General features: G+C 38.1%; 1 protein-coding gene across 4 annotated transcripts in view; it reads left to right on the top strand.

The window, feature by feature from the left end:
* The first annotated feature begins 16,187 nt into the window (after nucleotides 1-16,187).
* Nucleotides 16,188-22,334, top strand: part of TANK (TRAF family member associated NFKB activator) — a 28,707-nt gene continuing 22,560 nt past the window's right edge. The window contains exons 1-2 of one of the 4 annotated variants that reach the window (XM_050339938.1): nucleotides 16,188-16,307; nucleotides 21,239-21,385. In XM_050339938.1, coding sequence (XP_050195895.1) covers nucleotides 21,287-21,385 — 99 coding nt within the window. In that variant the 5' untranslated portion in view covers nucleotides 16,188-16,307; nucleotides 21,239-21,286. Of the gene's footprint in view, nucleotides 16,314-18,611; nucleotides 18,713-21,238; nucleotides 21,386-22,334 lie in introns of those variants that run through there. The other 3 variants (XM_050339940.1, XM_050339939.1, XM_050339941.1) reach the window with 3 other exon arrangements.

Raw genomic sequence — 22,334 nt, 5'->3', positions numbered from 1 at the left:
GTGTAGACAACAGAAATAATAGCAGTATCCAAGAGTATGTCATGGAGAATCAGTAAGAGCCTATATTATGATGTGCATAGAAAGGTTTATGCAAATAAGTGAAATGTTCTCTAAATGTCAAAATATAAAATTATATGATGATTTGCTGTACTGAGAGGAAATTATAAATTGACATGTAGAATTCTCTCTACAGTAAAATTCATATTAATAGATGAATGTGAGGCCTGATGGGTGCAAAGGAAATGTTTGCAAAGGCAGCTTAGTCATCAAATAATTGCACATAGCAGGCAAACCTATCATACAATAAATTTACTACACCTTTGTCAGATATCTTGTGAAGTCAATCATTTGAGCTTGGACACTGATGGAATCTTTTGAGTAGCTTCACTGGTACAGGGGGAAAAGACCCGAGCAAATCAGATAGCCTGATCTGGTGATCTGCCTGAAGGTTTCCCTGCTAGTACAAAAGGTGCAGGTCAGATGACAGTGATGATGGGGGAACTTGACAAAAAATACCTATTTTTGAGAGGACCAAAAATTCGATGACACAGTGAACAGAATGTTCAGAATGCTGTTATTCCCTTGTGAATAAACTACAGACCTTCCTTTCACAGTGTGCCCAAGAAAAGTTACCATCGTCAGTACTGGTACACTGGGTATAGGCAGAGACCAGAGAACGTAACAAACATCAAGAGAGAGTCTGATACAAAACAGGGATTATACCCATCTTAAGTTGCAGATTAAGTTACAGGAGAGAAAAAAAGAAACCAGAAAAAGTGAAGAGGAATCGAGAACTTCTGTTTTAGTTGCAAGGAAGTGGAATCTATGTACATTTCTGTGAGTTAGAAATGTTTAGCATATATTTATACTGGAAATCATAAAGCTGTCAAACCTGTGTTTGATCTGCAAGCAAACAGAAACCTAATTAGAGTCAGGTATTTCTTGGTTATCCTAATTGGAAGGAGCATTTTAATGAGGTAGCTAGAAGCTATCACGGAAACAAATGGCACTAGATTGTACACAGATCAGATAAACAGTGATGTTATAAGCCAAGGTTCCTCTTTGGACTTGCTGCAAATTTTAAACAGGGCAAAAAAAGGGCCAGCAAAGTGTGAGACAGTCATGTGCTAGGCCTTAGAAGGGAGTCAAAGGGGAGCAGGAATAACTGAGAAGTCAAATGGAGAAACTGTTAGCAAACTGTCTGTTGTTGTTTATTCTTTTTCACTGAAAAAAAGACTTTGTATTACCTGACCAGAAAACAAAACAAAGAACTCCAAAACATTCTTAAACGTTAATTAATACCTTCATGTAACAACCAGTCACACAAGGTCTCAAATGCTGGCTCACTGCTTCAGTCAGGGAGCAATAGTATTGGAGGGAGCCTTTTGGTAAGAACGACCTGATTTTGAGGTCTAGAATACAAGAAATTTAAAGGAAAATATTAATTTAAGACATCATCAAGCTCAATAATGTGAAACTCACCATAAAGCACCTTAGCAAGCCCGAGGCTGTCTTAGCTCTTGAGGAAAACCATACAGACTGCTGCCAAAAGAAAGGGAAGATAAACTGAGGTTGCAGATGCTACTCTGTCCATCCATCACTGGTGAAAAAGAGGAATGCAGAAAAGGAGATAAAGGAGACCAGAGCCTGTCATCTCTTAAGCAGAAGGTAAACTGTATCTCATTTAAAACCAAAATAGAACATGCTCTCTCTCCTTGCTAGCACTGCTTTGTTAATATTAAGTCAAATACCAAAATTAAATTGTTTCACTTTCTTCTAGACAATTCCAGGAGATTAATCCATAGTTCCAAGGGCAAGTTATACTCAAGCTGATGCCCACCTACGAGTCTTCAGTTTGTAGTCCTTGGCCATCAATATTCTGTGGAAAAGGCTCAGTGTGAAACCCAGCTGTCATGTAGAGATATTTTCAAAGGAATTTTTGCAGGAAGAAGCATGACAGAAAGAAAGTCAAGTGCCCAAATCTATTTATGCAAATGCAATAAGGAAGACTTATGAAAATTTAATGTTTAGAACACACCATCCTATTGCTTTAGAAATTACATGTTTGTAAATACCTTGTTCCTATACTTTGGATAGGAATACTGGTCTGTAGTTCACCAAACTCTCCTCCTTGCCTTTTCAGACAATAGACGTAATATTTGTCTCTTTGCTAGGTAGTAGGAACTTTCCCTAATCATCATGACTTTTTAAAAGATTTTCAGAGAGGCCTCACACTGATGATAGCAACTAAGTCCGTTTGCAACACCAGATACATCCCATCTGTTCCATGGACTTACATATGCCCAGTTTACTCAAATTGATTGTGACTCAATTGCCTATTGTGGACAGTAATTTTCTGCCATGAACTTTGCTGCTGAGAAGAGACCTGCAAGGCCTGAGAGCAGACTTTGCCAGTGAAGACAGAAAAAAAGACATCATTGGTGTCAGCCTTCATCCTCATTATTAGACTGCTTGCCCTGTTCTTCAGGTGGCAACATTTTCCTGGGTCTTCCATCTGCTGTCAGTGTACCCACACAAGTTTATTGGTTTTTTGGGGGTTTTTTGCTGCTCATATTCCTTTCAGTTTCAGCTCCAGCTCTAGCTCTGGTCTTCCTAATTCCATCCGTTCATGCCCAAGCAATGTTTCCATATTCCTCCTTGATATTCTGTCCATGCTCCTGTCTCCTATACACTGTCTTTTTGTGCTTGAGTTGCCAAAAGGAAGTTATGGGATTGTCAATTGGTAATTATGAAATTATGAATGGGCAAGAGACAAATCAAGTTACAAGACCATGTTGATGAAAAATCCGATTAACCTGAGAATATTTTCCACATATGAAACTTATAGTGCTCTGTATTATTCCTTACACTTAAATAACTCTGGGTTTGGTCCCTGTCCAACGACCCACTAAGTCTTGAAATCAATTAGATAACTTAAGAGAATTATTTGGAAAACTACAAACCTGAAATTTTGTGAGCAACAAATAAGCACCATCTGTAATGTTCTGTTCAATGCATGTGCTAAAAAAACTTTTGGGGTGGTGTCTCTATATTTTTGAGATTCAAAAACTTACAGTGAGCCCAAATGCCAAATTATGTGTCTAATGAATCACGTTGTTTTATTATACATATATAAAAATACGAAAATGAATGTCATAAGAGGACAGTATTTTTAATAATTTCCAAAAATACCTTTTGTACTTGACAGCATTTCAAATCTTTTAGTGCTTTTGTATTTTCCAGTAACCTATTTTTATCTTTTGTATTATTCATGTAGACATAAGCTGAGACATGATTACTAGCAATATATGCATGCTCATCTCCAAGCATTAGCAAGAAAAAATTAAAAATAATAGAGAAATGGGACCTGCAGCACAGAGAAAAAAATCCCAAAAGAACTGGATAAGCTTAAGGTAAGTGGCATTTTCTAAAATCAAAAAACTCCCCCAAACTTCAAGTGAGATCTTGTTTTCTCAGAAGCTGCTCAAGCAATCTTAGCCAAGGTGGTTTTAGGGTTATTTTTAACATTACCCTAATGCCAAATACATTCAGAAGTCAGAATGAAAGAGAGTTGGAGATAAGGAAGAGAAAGAAATCTGGTAAAATAAATAAAGCTGGTAATATAATAATTGTATATTCATTATCCTTGTTGCCAAGCTGACATTTCTAGGGCTGCCAGACATCCAAACAGTGTAAATAGAAGTTTGCTTTCAAGTCAATTTATTTTGAAAACTTACAGGTTTAAACAACAACAGTTTGGCTAGAAAAAAATCTCATATATTCTAGATGCTGAGTGGATTTAAGGATTCAGTCTGAACATTACCCTGAACATTGTGGAGGGGAAGAAATAGGATAATGGAAAATTTCCATGACAGGGAAAGGTAAGGATGGTCAGAGAAGTAACTAGCACCATGCAGGCTAGAACCCAAGGAGTCCTTTCTTTACCTTCTTTCACTACTAAAATCTGCTTCAAGACTCTTCATTTTTAATCTTCCACATTGTGGTGTCCTTTGTTATTCTTACAGTCAAGAGCAAGCCTGCATCTTGGAAATGGGATTTGCCTTTTTACAACTGCAGCCACTCTTTGGAAAGAACATGAAGCTGACAACAGTCATGGCTCCTTCAGGTTGCTGGTTGAAAAATCAGGTTCATCATACAGGTAGATCTTGCCACATATACCCCAGTCTGTACCTGGGAATCCCTTGTTACAATAAAGGTTTTATTCATCTCATTATTTTTCTTCCTCTTTGTTCATCTCTTTAAGGGTAGGTAAATTCCTGTTTTCCATACTACTTTTCCACCACTTTTCCACTTCATGTATTTTTCTACTAAGCTATTAAGGCATCAAAAGGAGAAAATCTTCTTGTCTCCTCATCTCAAGCACCAGTGAAGGTTCTTAATGCTTCCAGCCTATGAGGTGGTGTTTGCCATGCAACAGTTCATATGCTAGAACACACACAAGCCGTTGTGAAGTATTTAACCAGGAAAAGTAGTGGTGCCAGTGGAATTAAAAGCCTGGGAGGTTTCTAAGGTATAAGAAGCAGAATAGGAAGGAGAGGTTAAGTTAGAGAGCGTTGGTGGAGTCTGGGCAAAAGCAGAGCAAAAACTGAGAGACTCTTAGCCATAAGCAGCAAAAGATGAAGACAGGAGGACCCAGAAGGAATGGAAAAAGACCGAGCAGAAATATCAATGCAAGTTGAAAGAAAAGAAGCTTTACCTAGCATTGCTCAGCTTTGTTGGCAAAAACTTCCAAATAGAGAGGACAATTTCTAGGATACTTAGGACATTAGTTGGTCACCTAAGGTAGCAATAGGAGTCAAAGCTATATTTATAATCTAACTGAACACTATTATTATAGATTAAATAATTGCTGTCTGACATCTCTCTATAATTAACCACTTTCATTATACTGTATACCCATCTTAACCTCTCATCAACTGCTGGGTTTTTTTCCTGTAGTATGAGATATTACACTCATTTCTTTTAATATAAAAGAGACCAAGAGATTCATTATCACTGTTTATTATCATTATTCCTAATGATATGATATTACCCAGGGCATTTTACTGTATGTCTGCTCAAGTAGATTTGGATTTGCAGCAAGGTCCTGTTTAGACATTGAATGAACCCAACAGTCATGTTTAATAAGTCTTATGTTCTGTCAGAAAAAGCAGCTTATTACTAATGAGGTGTATTATGTTATTTAATACCCAAATAAAACTCTATTTCTTGAGTATGCATGCCTGGGGCACAAATCTGACAAACACTTAGGGAAGCAAAATGCTGTCCAAAGAGACAGTGATTAATAAAGACCAGTTGTGGGGGGTCGTTTCCATGTTCTAAAATACTGGCTTTGCTATACTTATTTTTTGGAGTGAATCCAGTATGAGAAAACAGTGTAAGTACACTGGGGAGAGCTTCAGGGAACCAAGGAATAATCACTGGGTCTCTGCCTACTGGTTGAAATGCCAACGTCTTACATGGTTCTGTTGCTGGAAACAAGAAGAAAGATTTGCTTAGCTAGTAAAGTAGTGCCCAGGTATCTTCAGTTTCTTTGTCTGGGGTTGAAGTAAATATAAGAATTATGTTGAACTAGCATTATATTTGGCATTTCATTCATATAACATAGTGTGGAGCCAGGCCAACTTGACTTTTACTCAAAGAGAATTTGTATCATTCAATTATCACTACTTTTCACAAGCTACACTGTGGAACAAAAACCACATTTCTTTCAGTCTTTGCTGGGATACGAGTGTTAAAACCTAAAACCTGATATGTCTATACAAGGATCCCACCCAGCTTTCTCACACCTTGGACCAGTCACATCTACAGAACCAATGGTACCTTTTACTAAGCCACAGTCACAGAGTCTTCCCTTGCTTTCTTCCACAGAAGTACAAGTTCCTGCATAAGAATGCCCTTATTGATTCAGAGACCCCAAGAGTAAGCAGGAAGTGAGTTCTATGCACAGAAGATTCTCTCAGTAAGTTACTTCTCCTTTTCTACTTCTGCTCCATTTTATTTAAAAGTCACTCAACACACCTTCCAGCTGTTCAGAAAATAGAAAAAAAGCCCACACCAGAGAGGAGTCAGAATATTTTGGGAGAAAGATCCAGTTAGTGTAATTATTGATAATATTTATTTTCAGACTACTTCCATGTAAAAGCAAAAATTCCTACAGATTTCAAAAGAAACAGATTTTTGTTTTATATTCTGTAGGAGTTACCAAAAAATTAACAAAGAGAGAAAAATGCTATAACCTACCTTGAAATTACATGAATATACAGAAATCTCTGCTATTAAATTCCTCTACAGCAAATTCTACTTAAAATTGTACATGAATGTTTGTAATTGTGTTTTTCCTATGTTTCCTAATTGTTTACAAACTATTCAAATATGATTAGTTATATGTTTAGTTATTCTGAATACAGATATAGTTTAGGTTTCTCCTTGAGATTGTTCTCTTTTTATTGAAAGAACATTTAATTTTAACATTTATTAACCTTCTTATCTGTAATCAGTAAGATGGTATTGAACTGATTTAAACATTTTTATTGATATGACAATAATTTCAAAGATAAAATAGTTAAACCATACACTAATTTTAAAATGGCTGGCATTCCATTTGGCACAATGGAAAAGAACACAGTAATTATAATAATTATGTTTTTGCAACACAATTGATGTATTCAAACATTAGACTTATGATTTAATAGACAATACATCATCTTTAAGTATCTCTATAGTGGAAAAAGAGGCTTAACACTCAAGAAAGGAAATACAGTGGTTCTTGATCTGGTATTGCCCAAAACCAAGAAAGAACTGACTTTTGGACTTGGGAAAGCAATCTGGACATCACATAAACTTCAGGGAAAGAGTAAGGAAGAGGTTGTAGTTATTTGGCTGCTTTGAATTTTTCCCAAATGAATGATTAATTGAGAAGTGTTGTTACACATTTTATGACACTCTGGGTACATGTTCTGAAATCCCATGAGGCCTTGTTTAAATACAAATTAATCCTAAACTACACTTAATTAGCAATGTTGTAGTTGGTTTTGCTTTTTCTGTTGTAAGAAAGAATATAATATCTTAGAGTTTTGCTGTTTTCAAATGTTAAAATATACGATGGAGGTGAAAAAGTGATTTCATAGCTGAATGACTTCCTGGCAGGAGAGAATCTGACAGGATGGCATTTTACTAATTAAGAAGAGTGCTGGACTAACCAGATGGGAAAAATACATACTGAAACTTTTTTTTGTTTCATTAATTCTTTTTTTTTCCCACAAGACAATGAAGAAATAATCAAGGACAATGAAGGGCATGCAAAGAAGAACTGGTAAGTAAGGAAATTTGCTAGTATAAAATAAACCTACACCAATCAGATAGTAACAAAATAATCCTGCTTTAATCAAATCAAAAATTAAGCAGGAATCAGAAGCCACTGATGTGAGCAACACAGTTCTATGCTTCAGACCCATCTCTAACAGAAACACACAGTTTGACTTCTGGCGAGTGAGTCAGGACTAGATCTAGACAGACATTTTACGTCCTAAATCCAGTATGCAGGCATCATTTTTATCCTCAAAAAAATTTGGAGTTTATGAGATTTTCCATCTCCTTTAGAAAGAGATGAGATAACACAAACCACCCCACTGCTAGTGATGAAATAAGAAATTTGCTTTGAAAAATCACAAAATGCTAAATAACAATGGGAAGGAATAAAGTTACTGAGGCGTAAAAGAATAATGCAACAATGTAAAAAAGACACCATAATCAGAAAAGTCAAAATGGCGTAAATGGCAAGACAGAAAAAATATCTACTCTGGTAATACATCCGTAGCAAGACAAAGACAAAGGAAAGAGAGATCTGCTAGTCAGAGGAGAAACAGTGTGATTAGAGATGGTATCAAAAAAGCTGATACCTTTTTTACTTTTCTTCACTAGAAGGATCACCCTCAATCAGCTGGCTAAAATAATTAGTATCAGAGACAAGGGGACAGAATACAGGCACAGATAAAGTACTTTCAAACCAGAGGAGCTTGAAGAAATTCCTCTCAGAATACTTAGACAAAAGAATAAAGATGTTTTGGAGCCATTAGCAACAGTCTTCAAGAACAGATGAGCTTCTCAAAGAAAGAAAAAGGACAGATGTCATGTTTATCTTTAAGAGCAGAGAACAGGAGAAATCAGGAAATTACATACTGTTCCTCTTTATTTTCATTCTGAAAAAAATACTGGAGCAAATAATTGAACAAGTTTGCTTAAAAGCTTAAGTTTTTGTTCTGTTTTAAGGATATAAAACAGCCAGCATGTGTTTATTGAAAACTACATTGGAAAGTCTCAGCTGGATCATATTGTCCAGTTTGTTCAGTATACCTTGTGGAAAATGTGGTTCAACTGAAGAATAATTAGAGATTTAGAAAAAAAATCTGTAAGAAAGAACAGAAGGTCCCTCGGGAGGCTGTGAAATCTTTATCACCAATATAGATCTTCAAAACAGGCAAACATATGTTCGAAATGGTTTAGGTAAAGCTGATGCTGCCTTTGGCAAGGATGGTATCTTCAGAGGGCTGTTCTAGGCACCAGTAAAGTAGAAAACCAATCAGCAAAACTGATCGTCAAAAGCAGCAAAGTGGGAATGACCTACTGCCTACCATGCCATAAAACAAGTAAATATTGTTAGAAGGAGACTGGAACACAAAGATTTTTTAAACCATGAGACTGGAGAACTGTAATCTCTGTTATCTGCCCCAATCAGTCCATGTAAAATCTAATTCTCATCTCCAGGAGATGTGACTAGAAAGGATTGAGCACTAGAGAATATTCCCCAGAGACAGCAGCTATGCTTAAAACACTGCTTTTCAGCAAGCCCTATTACTCTGTGCAGAAAAGTTATATACCAGAGGCTGTAGCAGTCTCCACGAAGCCACTGGTACCATAACCCTAAATTCCTTTTGTGATTCTTGTCTTTAGCTACTCTATCATTTGTCAACAAAGCAGGAAGAGATAGGTTGGAAGATATACATGTATCAGGGGTTGGACTGATAGAGCAGTACTTTATCAGTCCATTACCTCTGAAGAATTTGAAGAAGAAATTCAAGATCACGTCTGTGAGTTCCAGGCCATAGTTTAGATAGTTCAAATACTTTAAAACAGGGGTTTAGAGACAGCTGTCAATTTGATTGTGCTTCAGAGTATGAATGGAAAGGTAAAGTTGAGTACTAGGGAAGGAGGGCCTCTGGTACCTCATTTGCTTACTCCCAACTAACCTGATATCTATGACTTTATCTTTCCTGGTTTTCTTCCTCATATTAAGAGTTGCCTTTCTTTGATGTTCTTTTTGACTGACCTCCTTTTGCGATCTAAAATGCAGTTGATACTCACTGTTGCAGTGAATGATTTTTCAGTTTTGTCTAAAATTCTGCCATTTTTGATTTAATACATATGCAGTGCAATCAAGGAGCACTGGCAGGTATATGATGACACTATAGCAATGGTCAAAACCTGGTCAAATAAGACTATTTCCAGATGTCACAAAGGTAGAAAATAAGAGCAAAATGTCACTTAGAACATTTCATTCTAGACCCCTGGTGTGTATCTGCTGATGTAAACTGGTAATTAATACAGAGAAATTAATGTATAATAGCTTTTACAAGATTGTTTTGAGTTATCCCAGTCTTATTCAGATCTTTGATACAAGCCAAAATTCTCTTGCATCTTTTGCTTCCAGAAAGCCAACAATAAATAGATACAAAGTACAAGAGCAGGTGTGTTTTCACTGGAAGGAAACAGCTATAGATATGAAAATGTCTTAGCAGCTGGTGAATAAGAAGACTGAAGCTGTGCCAGGCAAAGTAAGTGAGTGTATGTGCATGTGTGTGTGCACGCGTGTTTTGCCACTAATTATGCAAAAAGGCCCAAACCCATTGATCATGTGTTTCTCTCCCTGCTTCACCAGGAATAAATCTTGAAGTGTGACAGCTCTTTCAGAAAGTTGGAGTTATTACCAGTGATGCATTTTCTGTATTAGAACTGAGAACACACAATGAATCATCCTTTTTTTTTTTTTAATTATTTTTTTATTTTATGCTTTGTACACATATTCCTATTTACTGCATGGTAAGAACAATTGTAATTTGCAAGAAGCTGGTCTGAACCTTTATTGTCATTTACTCCACTTATCTTCACAGACAATGAGGCTGTATTCAGCCAAGGACAGTGTCAAAACACAGTGAGCCGCTACACAGCACATGGCTTCAAGTTTTCTTTGCTTAAAGTTAGGAAAGATTTACCATAAAATTCAGCAGGCACAGCTGCTGATTTATCTTTGGTGTATGCAGATATCAAGAAATTTTAGTTAAAACTTGAGCAGTCTAACTGCTCAAATCTTTTTGGTTTACTTGGTTGTAGAACTTCACTGCAATGATACATTTTAAGATTTACAGAAACACTCATTTGAGCATCTTACTTTGTCATGACCACTCTAATTAGTCAAGCTTAGACCCACTAAAGTCTCAAAGGAAGACTAGGAGTAAAAATCAAAAAAAGCCCTTTGTCACAAAACCATGTTTTCATGTATAAAATGATTTAAAAATTAACATGAGGAGTTGGAACAACTCTATCACAAAACAGAGATGAATATTTCCAAAATACTTTTTTGCTGTACAGATAAACAGAACTATTTATTTTCAAATGCCACTATAACATACAATCAAATAACGTTGAAGGAAAAATGTGGACATGTATACCAATTCCATGTGTCAGGATATTATAGATAATGGATTCAGTTGCTCTATCTTGTAAAAATACTTAAGGAGGACTTGTGGTTTTGTTAAAAGATTAAACATGATCAAACCATTCTACTACCTGTTTCTTAAATTTTACTTTAGGAGGAAACCTGGGAAGTTTATTCCATTGTACATTTTTAACTAGGACAACATAAACTGGTTTATACAGAGATACAAACTCCCTACACCAAATAAACTGCATTAAGTGGTTAGATGTTGCCAAAGCATTTAGCATCTTTAGCTCCAGCTAAAGAATGGAAAAAAATCTCTCTACTACTCTTTGTGAGGCCTTTTTCTCAAGAGCTCTTTTCAATCCACCAATCAAGAAGGTCACCTTGCTGTGTATTTACATAGACATACCTTCTGTTAAGCTTTGTGAACAGTTAGAATGATATTATGCAGTTGATCTGTTGGTCATCACAATTTAACTAGAAACATAGTCAAACTATAAACAGCATCTTTCAGAAACCTGATAAATCTTACTGGTTATCTTTAATAAACCTGTTCAAACGTTTTATATTTCAAATGGATATTTTAAAATAATAAGAAATAATTCTGAATGGATTTTCCAATATCTCTTGGAGTTTCTGCAATTGTAATGTTCCCTATACTTCTACAGAATCCTGTCTTTTACAGGAGATTGTTCAATATAGAGAAATTCCTACACATTTGTATCAGCATGAAGTCATTAACATAAGAACATATGCCACATTGGTTCAGACCCATCTTCTCTTCAGCAGTGGCTAGAAATCAATGCCCTGGGAAGAATAAGAACAGGGCAAGCATATGTAATACTTCCTCAGAGTCTTCTCCCAGCTGCCAGCTATTTTCAGGTCAGAGAACTTCCTGAGATTGATGCTGCCTGTCTCTTTAGTTTCCCTCAGTGAATCTCTCAAGTATTTACTTGTCCAATCTCCCCTTGAACACATCCAAACTTTTCACATCCTGAACAGTTTTGACAAGAGGCTTCATAAGTATACTGATGCAGGTCCATTAACTTTATGACTTTGCATCAGCACCTGTCTCTTCCTTTCCCCCAAACTTTAGAATTTTATGACACTACAGAAACAAAATAATACCATGGAATCTTGCTGCACGACATAGCTCCCCTTTTTGCAGAAGAGGAAAAGAGAGTCTAGAAATGGAATGTGGTATTTCAAATACATCTTCCTTTACTTCTTCCACTCTTACTCCACACTGACAACCTGAATAGGAGTTTGAGATCAAATAACATTCAATATATAGTGCAAAAGCTCCATATATCAACTATTTTCTTAAATTAGATACTGAATATAATGTAGCTCTATCTAAATCAGGCACCAAGATTTACGAAATTTTATTAAGGAACAGAGGGAGAAGGCCTATGTAATGTAGATGATGTCAAAATATCTCACTTTTTCACACTGACAAAGCTAAGGAATTTATGTTTATATGTTAAATTTCCTGAATATTTGTTTCTGTGGCAAAAAGGCATTCATGCTAGAGAAAACAAATTTTCCAAGCTAAGAGTTTTTCCTACATTGTTCTACAGAACTCAGTTTCACTATGCAGTGGTTTGAGGGGAAGGGGAGGAAATACACAACTATAATAAAACTTAAACAGAACTCAAGCATTTGCATAATTAAGTTTCTCTGGATCTTAACTAAGAATCAGGCTAGTCTTCACAGAGAAGTATTTCACTCTCCATCTTTTACTCACTGTATTTGTAATACAGGTTATATTCTATATAGAGGAATAGCATTTGTGTTACAAGGCTGTTGCTACTTTCTTTTGGTGTCATTATCATCACTGGTTTTTTCTTCACAATACATTAAAAAACATGTATTGTATTTGGTACAACAGTTGCTATGTATGTTAACTGTTCCCACACATGCAGGGTTGCCTGTTCATGCACTGTTCCCTTTTCATGAAGGCTAAACTTTTTCCAAGGTAGTGAGCCTCTAGAACTCACTGACCTTAATTATGGAAATCAGGAATATTGCACTGGGTCCAAAGCCAGTTTGCAGGTTATTTCTGCTAAAGTCTCTGTTTTAGAGAATGACTGTCTGCTTGCAGTAGCATTTAAGGAAGTTCTTCAGTTGGGTATTTCTCAGTGGAAGTTCCCAGCTAATATTAGTCATAAGCAGTACTGAAGTACAAAACTGCGTTTCATAATGCTGTTGACAGTCCTCCTAGGCAACATAAAAATTTCAGGTACTCTTACCAAAGAGATGAGAAAAGAAACTGCAAACCTTTGGTTCCTACACTTCATAAAGACAATAAGTAAATTATACTTATCAACTTCAGCATTTGGATGCATAGAAAAAGTATAAGGCACTATGTTTATGTTGCTTATAATTCACCAAATCTGTATGTCTGCACTTTGACTAATATCATTTAGTTAGTTTCTGGAACTCAGGCTTTGTCTGTGACCACCTATTGGCAAAATATATACTAGGGTTTTCACGGGCTCATCAACTTTTGATGTTGGAGAAAAAAAAAGTCAGTCTCATCTTCCTTCATACTATGATGCAACGACACTTCAGCTAAATTAAACCACAATTCTCTTTTTCTGACCAGAAAAGGCATTTCAAGTTCAAAACACGCTTTTTATTTAGTTAAACAACAACCGATTGCAAGAGCGGGGAAACACCCTAGAGTAGCAGAGACTCCTTCAGCACCCAGCACACCCCTTTGGGACCACAGTTTATAAGTTCTGGAAAAGGTTTAACATCTGACGTGAGCCACCTAGTGTCTGAACGAATGGCTACATTAACAACTTGCAAGAAACATTTTAACCTCTTTCTGATAGTTGCCAATTTGTATTTATAAGCTTATAGAGTTGTAGGAAGGAATCAGATGAAACCTTCGATGAACTACAGCCTTTTGCCAGATGCTGCAGCACCAGCCTTCCCTAAGAGCAGCCAGTTCCTTCACAAGATCTCAGCACAGTGTAACCAACACTTAACACACCAGTACAGACCAAGTAAAATTCCTGTTAAAATACTATTTCGGAAGTAATGTCAAACAGCAAACTGCATATAGATCATGTGAGGTGCTTAAATAGGCTGCTTGACCCACTCAGAGCAAGTTTGAATTTTCACTATGAAAAAAGTATCAACTTGTTATTGCCCCCACCCAAAAAAAAAGTTTCTAAGCATAAGTAGTCAAAATATGGCTTTCTCTGAGTCTAAAGACAAAGTGAAATAAAATAATAAAGGCAAGAACATCTTCACCACTGCTCCTGAACTCCAGATTGCAACTGGTTTTAAGGTTAGTAGATTCCCAAAATGCTAAATTATTTTAAAATACACTGATATATGTTTGTTCTTTCCAGCTATCTTATGAAGACTACATATAGGAAAGCAATTCTGTCTTGACAATGACATAAAAGTGTGAAATATCAATGAGGGACAAAAATATAGAAAGTTGTTACTGGAATAGCTGTAGGGAAGGACATACAGAGACAGAAGAGGAGGAAGCAGAAAAACAAAGAAAAAGAAAGCAAGGTGAGAAAGAAAAGGAAAAAACTAATTGACTGTAAAGCAGAAAATCTAGAAGATCAAAATTAGAGATGAAGTTAGCTACACAATACAGGTTGTGTATTATTTTCATGGGCATTTTTCTTCTATTTAACATTTTATTCAAATGTTGGGAGTCTCTGGGAGTATCAAAATGGATTACTGTAGAGTTTGTTACATACATCTTATTGTATTTGGGGAGGAAATGTAAGGAAAGAAGACACTAAATAATGAAGATAGAAGAAAGACCACCTTCTCTCTTGCTTTCTGTGAAAGAATATTACCGATAAAGAACTCAGAGATTAATGCATGTAATTCCAAAAGTCGTGTTTGTAGATGGTTGTCACTTTTGCTTTGCTGAGTTTGAGACCTTCACAACAAATTTACATTAAGTACATTATTAGAACTTAGATTTTTTTTCCCCTGTAACAACTAACATGTTATGATAGTGTTTCAGAGGTCGTGTATATGTTATGGCTGTATTTGAATTCAGGTAGTTATAAACTTGGTTGATACATGTTTATCATCAGGTAATACCCACTTGTACTTTTCTGCATATTATCCCTGTTTAAATATAGTGTCTGTTAAATTATATTTACATACATTGATCTGAATTTAAAAATCACAGGTTTTCCGTTACTGAGATACCTATTACAATTTTAAGTACATAACTTCTTGCCAAAACTGAATAAAAATTAAACATATAGAAATGAATTTAAACAAACAAACAAACAAACAAACAAAAAACAACTACAGTCTTTTTTGCCCACCTGTTTTTTTTGTTTCCTTTTTTTTTTTTTTTTTCTTTAAGACCTGGTTGAATGAAACGTTAACTAACACTGTCTCTCAAAGAGAAGATTTAATTTCCCTTTCTTGGAAATGTGTTAACTCTTGGAAATGTGTCTCTGAACCTTAATAGTTCATCAGAACCTCACTTGAAGTTACTAAAAGTGGCCAAAGAGGAAGTACATTTATAGGCTTATTAAGCCATCTGCCTATAAGGTTCTTTAGCTTTAGCACAGGCCAAAACAGATTAAAAGAGTTGTTACAGATCTGTCAGAAAAGGTAAATTACAGTAGAAATATCCTTCAAAGGAGCACAGGAGAACACCTGGCCACTTTTCCTGTGGCTGTGTTTGAACTCAGTCCTCAGGCTTCCAAGAGCATGCACCCAGGGAAGGTAAGGTTGCAATAGCTGGAACACGGGTTCTGATCTGTGAGGGGCCAAAGAGGAAAGTTCTGCTCTAGCAGAAGAAACACTAAAGCCTGGCTGTGTGGATATGTTCACTGGGGTTCAGAGCTGGCCGAGATTAATTCAAAATATGTAAAGCTTCTCTGCTGCTGGCTCTCTATCCTGGGCAAGTATGTAACAAATGCCTCAAGTTTTTCCATCAGCTCCCACCCTCCTACACACCTTCAGGGAAAAAAGTTGTATTTATACATGTGACCTAAAGAGAGGAGGGCTTGTAGTACTAGCAAAATTAAAACTACGTGTTTCTTTTATATTCTTACGTATAAAATTCATTGCCTGCATGAAATAAGTGCAAGGGGCAAAAATACCTTTGTAGTAACCTAAAAAACCCCACTTCAGACAGAAACTGCTCTGAGCATGAAAAGTGTATTACAGATGTAAATATTGTTATTTACAAATCACTCTGAAACACGGAAAGACAGAAATAGGGAAGGACTGTGGAAGTCAGGAGCGCCACGGATCCCGCTTGAGGCGGGTGCCTGGCTGCGGCCAGGCAGAGGAGGCACTGCAAGGCAGAGGAAAGCAGAAATACTGCCATCCTTGCGGAGAGGCCAGCTGGGCGCTGCCGGGGTGGCGAACCCGGCGGCTCCGGCGGCCGCCTCCCTGCCCTGCCCTGCCCTGCCCTGCCCTGCCCCGACCCGGCGGGCAGCTCCCCGTCACAGGGCGGGGAGAGGCACGGCAGGAAGTCGGTTCTGGTTCCTGGGTTAAGGCGCTCCGGCAGGAGCGAGCGCCTTGTGCCGGGGGCGGCCGCGGGCTCCGCGAGGCGCTCGTAAGTGTGAGTGGCTTTGGGGAGCGCTGCTCGCCGTCCCGCGGGGGGCTGCGGGCGCTCGGCCCGGGGCCGCGGGGCGGGCCGGGCGCTGCCAGGCCGCGCTTCCGCCCCCCGCGGGACGGCGGCGCCGGGTCCCCCTCGGCCCGGCTCAGGGAGCGGGGCCGGGGGCGCAGCGCTGGCGCGGAGGCGCTCCCGGAGCGGCTGGAGCGGGATCAGCGGGGTCAGCGGGATCGGTGCCGGGCGGCGGTGGCCCGGGCGGCGGTGGCAGGAGCAGGAAGAGGCGCTCGCTGTGCCCGCGGGCAGCGGCGGGGGGAGAGAACCCCCGCGCCCCGGGAATCACCGTCCCGCTCCCTGAGCGCTGAGGGGCGGCCCCCCTGCAGCGCTGGTGTGGCAGGAGGGGCTCCTGCCCTGTTCCCGACGCATCCCGCAGTCGGGCAAAGCAGGAATTGTGTCCACTAAGAAAAAATAAGGGGGGGAAAAAAGTTCCAGTGCCCAGGATGATGGCAGTGTAACTTACAAAATATTTCCATTGAAAAAATCTGTTCTGAAGGCAGAAATATGTAAAGAAGTACTTGTTGCTGAATGGCACCTATGTTCTCATCTCTCATATGAACCTATGAGAGCTAGGCATGTGTATTACGAGTTAATGTGTATATGTACACATGATTAGCTAAAATCTGCTCTTTTTTTAGAATTTAAGGTGTTTTCTGAGGCATTAAAAAAAGTCCTATGCCTCTAGTGAGCGTGGAGCTGAGATTGCAGCAGCAATATGCTGCTAATCTTTGTGTTGGAGCTTTTTTGGCATTTGACTCAGTATATTCATTTTACTGTTTCTTTTTTTCCCACCTATATCAGCAAAATGTTTCTCATTTGAGACAAGTATTTTAAGATAATCTGCAGGTTTTGTTTGGTTTGTTTGTTTAAAAGATTGTCTTACAACATTTACTATACCCAGTTGTTTTCCAGTGTTCAGGTCTTTGCCTAGATATGAAATTCTAGTTCTCATTGCCATAGCCCCAGCAACACAGCACTTACAGGTATTCACATTGCAGAGCAAGCTCTGGAGCTAATCTCTTTCTCTAATTCTGTCCCTGTTAGAATAAATGCAGCAATTTTTATTGCTACCTCTCTGCTGACTACATATTGCTGTTAATGATTGTGAAAGTCTTTAGGATCTAATGAATATCTAGAATGTCAGTTGCTAAAGATCAAGAGTTGTCATCTTTGGGCTGAATTATGTATGGAATACAGCAACTGAAACATAGCATAAGTAAGTCTGGTTAAAATAGGGGGATATTTGGGTTGGGGGTTGTTTTGGGGTTTTTTTATTTTAGGGTTGTTGGGATGGGGTTTTTTCCTCCTAGTTGGATGTAGGGGAAGGGTAAATGACAAGGAACAGTTGGCGAATTCCCTGATAAATATTGATGCCTATGGAGGAGAAGCAGGAAAAGGAGCCAGCTTTTCTAACTGCAAGGAGTTCTGGATATGTGATATATAACATAAGAACCAGTTATTTATTCCAACAACAGGCAATCCAGGGTGTGACTACAGAGTAGTTTAATCCAATCTAAATCTAGACTGCGGCAGTCCTGCCCACGACTAGTCTCATGTTCCCACTGCCTTCTTGTGCTGGTAGTAGTGCTCCAGCAGCCTTGCAGTGAACTAGCTCCAGTTTTAATTTCAAAATTGTTTTTTTAGGGGGTTGTTGTTGCTTTTTTGAGGAAGTAGGGAGCTGCTTTGGCATACTCAGCTGTGTAGCATAGAAGCGCTAATACCAGTACAAGTGGCAAAAATATGTGGCCAGAGATAGGGTAACGTCCAAGTATCCTTCTCTGTGGCAGGACAGACTTACATCACTGTTACATAACTGTGACCTCGTGTTACAGTTTCAAAGCCATTGCTGCTGCTGAACACAGGAGTTCTGTCTACCTTTTGCTGATGTTTTCTGCTCCTGTGCAGGATTCCTGGTGTTATCATGCCGTTTGAAGGGGTCTGTGGATTTGATCTGGTTAAAACTAATGCAACAAAAACACCTTTAGTATTTAGTTTTAAACTGGCTTGGTTTGCTGATACGGTTTCCTATAAGGTTGCTTATGTTGGAAGAAAGGGAAGGGTGAGGTGGAAGCAGAAATGAGTGTCTAGGGGGTATGGAGCAAATATAAGACCAATTCTTCTAGTTACAGTTCCATCTTAAAGTGTTGCTAGTAATGACTTTCACTGACCTTTTCTTACTGCATGGAGTCTGAATTTTAGGGAGCTATCAATAAAGTAGCTACCATTCTCCTTATTTTTCCCTACCAAGTAGAAAATCAGGCCCAGTGCTACAATTCTGCCTGTTGGATCAATTACTAGCAGTCCAGATGACAGCAGAACTCTTTGTTAATGCTCCCAGTCTCAATCAGTGAGTAAGTATAAGACTCTAAGACTGGAAATTAGGTATAAATTTTAAATACTGTTTTTCAAATGAAGATTCGAATTTGCATGAATGAAATAATACCTTCATTTTCTATGAACTTTGAGCCCTATTCTCTCTTGGTATCTGAACAGTGTTTTCAATCCCATTGGACTAATTTTTTGAAGTTACGTTTTATATGTACAAGACATGCCATTTACTAGCTAAATTGTTACAAGTGTCAGTGGAGAATTTCAGAAAAGTACAAAGTCAACATTGATTCAAACTTTGCAAGCTTTTAAAGAAAGTGAGAGTACGCTTTCAGTTACTTTCAGCCATAACAATGCCCTCTGCAGTTTAGCACCTCTCCTTGAAAGCGGATGTCATATCTGATTTTATTCACTGAACTGCATAAAACAGTCCTTCATTTGAAACTGAAAGAAAGGCTACCCATTTAGTTAAAGATGTGCCCCAGGTATTAGAATGAATATTCCATTTAGTGAAGGGATACCCTTTGGGGGAGGAAGGGGGTGGATGAAGTAGCCTGTGTTACTAATAAGGCTCTGAGACAATATGCAGGGACCCACGATTATAAACTACTGTACTGGTATTTAGGAAAACAAACAACAAAAACAAGTCAAAACAAACAACTTTCATGTGAAACAATGTAGGCGTTTTACGCAAAATTTACGAACCTGGATTTCAGTATTGCTTGTCACATCAAAGGATCACTAAATGATTCCAAGTTGTTAAAGAATTCACTTTGCCACTTTTAAAGGACAGCCATGCCAGAGTTGGGATACAATTGCTTTTGCAGTACTAACACACTGTTAAACTAAAATTTGCAGGACAAAAAAGTGCGAAGTCTCTACAGTAATCTGTTGCACCTTCTAAAAAGTAAAACCACATTTCTGTATTCAAGCCCTATGATAGGGAAGATATTCAAAAACCAGAAAACATGAGCAAAATCTTCAAGCTGCAATCCTCAGAATTTTGACCAGGGTCCAATACAAATTATCCTCATACCCTTCTTGCTTGGCTTATCCTCATCTCACTGCACCACTTTCCTTAACAGTATCTGTGGTTTATGCATAATCCCAGAAGATAGTGAGAGATGGTAGTGTCAGTCCACACCATTTACTGTGAGATAACCAGGGGACATGGGCTCAAGCTCTGCCAAGGGAAGTTTAGGTTAGATGTTAGGAAGAAATTCTTTACAGAGAGGGTGATCAGACATTGGAACGGCCTGCCCAGAGAGGTGGTGGATTCACCATCCCTGGAGGTTTTTAAAAAGAGATTGGACATGGCCCTTAGTGCCATGATATAGTAATTAGAGTTGGATCAGGGGTAGGACTTGATGATCTTGGAGGTCTTTTCCAACCCAATCTATTCTATGATTCTATGATTTAAATACCAGGAGAGATGAAATTACTAATTTTTTTTTTCTTAATGCTAGTACCTTGGTTTTTTGGTGTGGTGTTTTTTTGGGGTTTTTTTTGGGGACTTCACTAACTTTTTCTCTACTGTGCTTATGTTATGATAAATTTTGATCTTAAAATAATGTCATATATTACTATAGAAGCAAAGGACCTGTGTTTGCAAAGTTCTTGAAACTGGAGTCTGTGATGTTTACTAGTGTTGTAGTGTGAAAAAGGAGCCCCTGGTGGTCTAGTGGTAAAGGCGCGGCGCTATCACCGCGGAGACCCGGGTTCGATTCCCGGTCAGGGCCACTCCCGGGCAGGTGGGGCTCGTTAGCCCTTAAAGGCAACCCACCTACGTCCTGAGGACCTCGCTGCCACCGTCCAAGCTCGCTTGGCCCCGGCAGATGAACCTTAGGATTAAAGGGTGGGCTCAGTTCCGCGCACACTGTGTCTCACCTAAAAAATCCAATGCGCAGGCTGGAAGGTGTAAAGACCTTCCCCGGATCTTCGCTCGCGAAGACTGACCATTATATATATTAGTGTGAAAAGGTCCAAGTCTTGCTAATTCTTACTGGTTAGTATAGCTGATCTTTAGATAAAAGATGTTTTAATTCACTTTGTAGTGTAGTTTGTGTTGCCATTTTCAAATATTGCATAGAATAGGATAGGTTTGTGTAACCTACTGTTATTCAACTTTTGTCTTTCTGTTGCTAAATGCCAAAAGCTGAGTTTAGTTTTGTTTATTAATACTGTCTGTTATTTCACAATTATGTAAACCTTAAACTTTTGGAGATCACATAAAATAAAGTAACTGGTGATCTGTACCAATTTTGTATCTCAGTCCTAAACACTGTAACTACGCATGTATTTCCACATTCTGTACATCCAGAATTTGATCCAGAGTTGACCTGCTTTTGTTTGGCTTTTGTTTAAAACTACCCCTGGACATAAAATTAAATGTTGAAGTGAGCAGAGCTATAATTCAAACTATTATGTAAGTTAATGGTCAAACATACTGCACATATTACTTGAATGTGATATTAGTACAAGTCATACTATCTATGTTTTTAGTCACGTACTTCTGTTTCTTAGCATTCTCTCTTCTGATTACATTTCAGGTCTGTTAACTCCACCATCTTTCCAGTGATGAAACAACATTGGGAATTATGGACAAAAACATTGGAGAACAGCTTAACAAAGCTTATGAAGCCTATCGACAAGCATGCATGGATAGGGACCATGCTGTGAAAGAACTACAGCAAAAAGTATGTGTTGGATTCTGAATTCTATCTTCCCTTGGAGGATGGTAGTATATGTAGATTTCAGTTTCACTTTAGTGCATCTGTTAAAGTTGTAAATTGCCATTATGAAACCAGGCCAGTACACCGCAGAGTAACTCATTAGGCTGTGAATTTAGTAACTGGGTTCTGGGTTTTGACCTTGAATTAATTTTTTGTTTCTGAACGCTTGCTAAAGAACAGTATTTGTAAGTAACTTAGTCAATAGAATGAGTAGGAGAAAGGAGAAGCTGCGTTATCTGCTTTTCTCATTGGCAAGCACTGAGATTATGTGAGCTGTACAGGAGATTACGTAGGGGGAAAAGTGTTGTCTGTTTTGGAGGATTTATGAAGTCTTCTAATGTAAACAGCAAAGATATATATATATAAATTTAGCTACCTTTTTGAAATTTAATTTGCATTCTTAAAAATTAATTTTTAAATTATTAATGTAAATAAACCACTTTTGTGTTAATAGGAAGATAGACCATATGAATTACTAGGTGTAAAGGTCAAAGACTCTAATATTTTAAGCACTGTGCAAGCTATTAGGACAACAGAGTTTTTGTGTTGCAATGTGTACAGCAAATGTACCTGAAAGTTGCTAGAATAAGTATTCCTTTTTTAAAAATAATAATCTGTACAATTATTCTGTAATTATGAAGTAACAGATTCTGGAGGCATTCTCACCAGTAAGGAGCACACTTGAATTTTTACTTAGTCCATTGCAGTCAAAACTCCTCTTGAACTTCTCATCAAGTAGGACAACATATTGCAAAGCTATCAGGGTTGGCTTTGTCATAGTAGTTTTATCATGCATATTCTTCCCAGCAATGGAACCTCTGTTACAGAAAGGCTTGAATGGTTTTGGTGCTACAGGACTTACTGATGCTTCGTAGAACTGATAGGCTGGGACTTTGTTCAGGGGCAGATGAAC

This window comes from Myiozetetes cayanensis, unplaced genomic scaffold (assembly GCF_022539395.1).
Source record: "Myiozetetes cayanensis isolate MyiCay16 unplaced genomic scaffold, myiCay2020 scf9, whole genome shotgun sequence".
In the NCBI taxonomy this organism is placed as follows: domain Eukaryota; kingdom Metazoa; phylum Chordata; class Aves; order Passeriformes; family Tyrannidae; genus Myiozetetes; species Myiozetetes cayanensis.
Note: the sequence above shows the minus strand (reverse complement) of the source record. Positions and strands in the feature narration are given on the sequence as shown.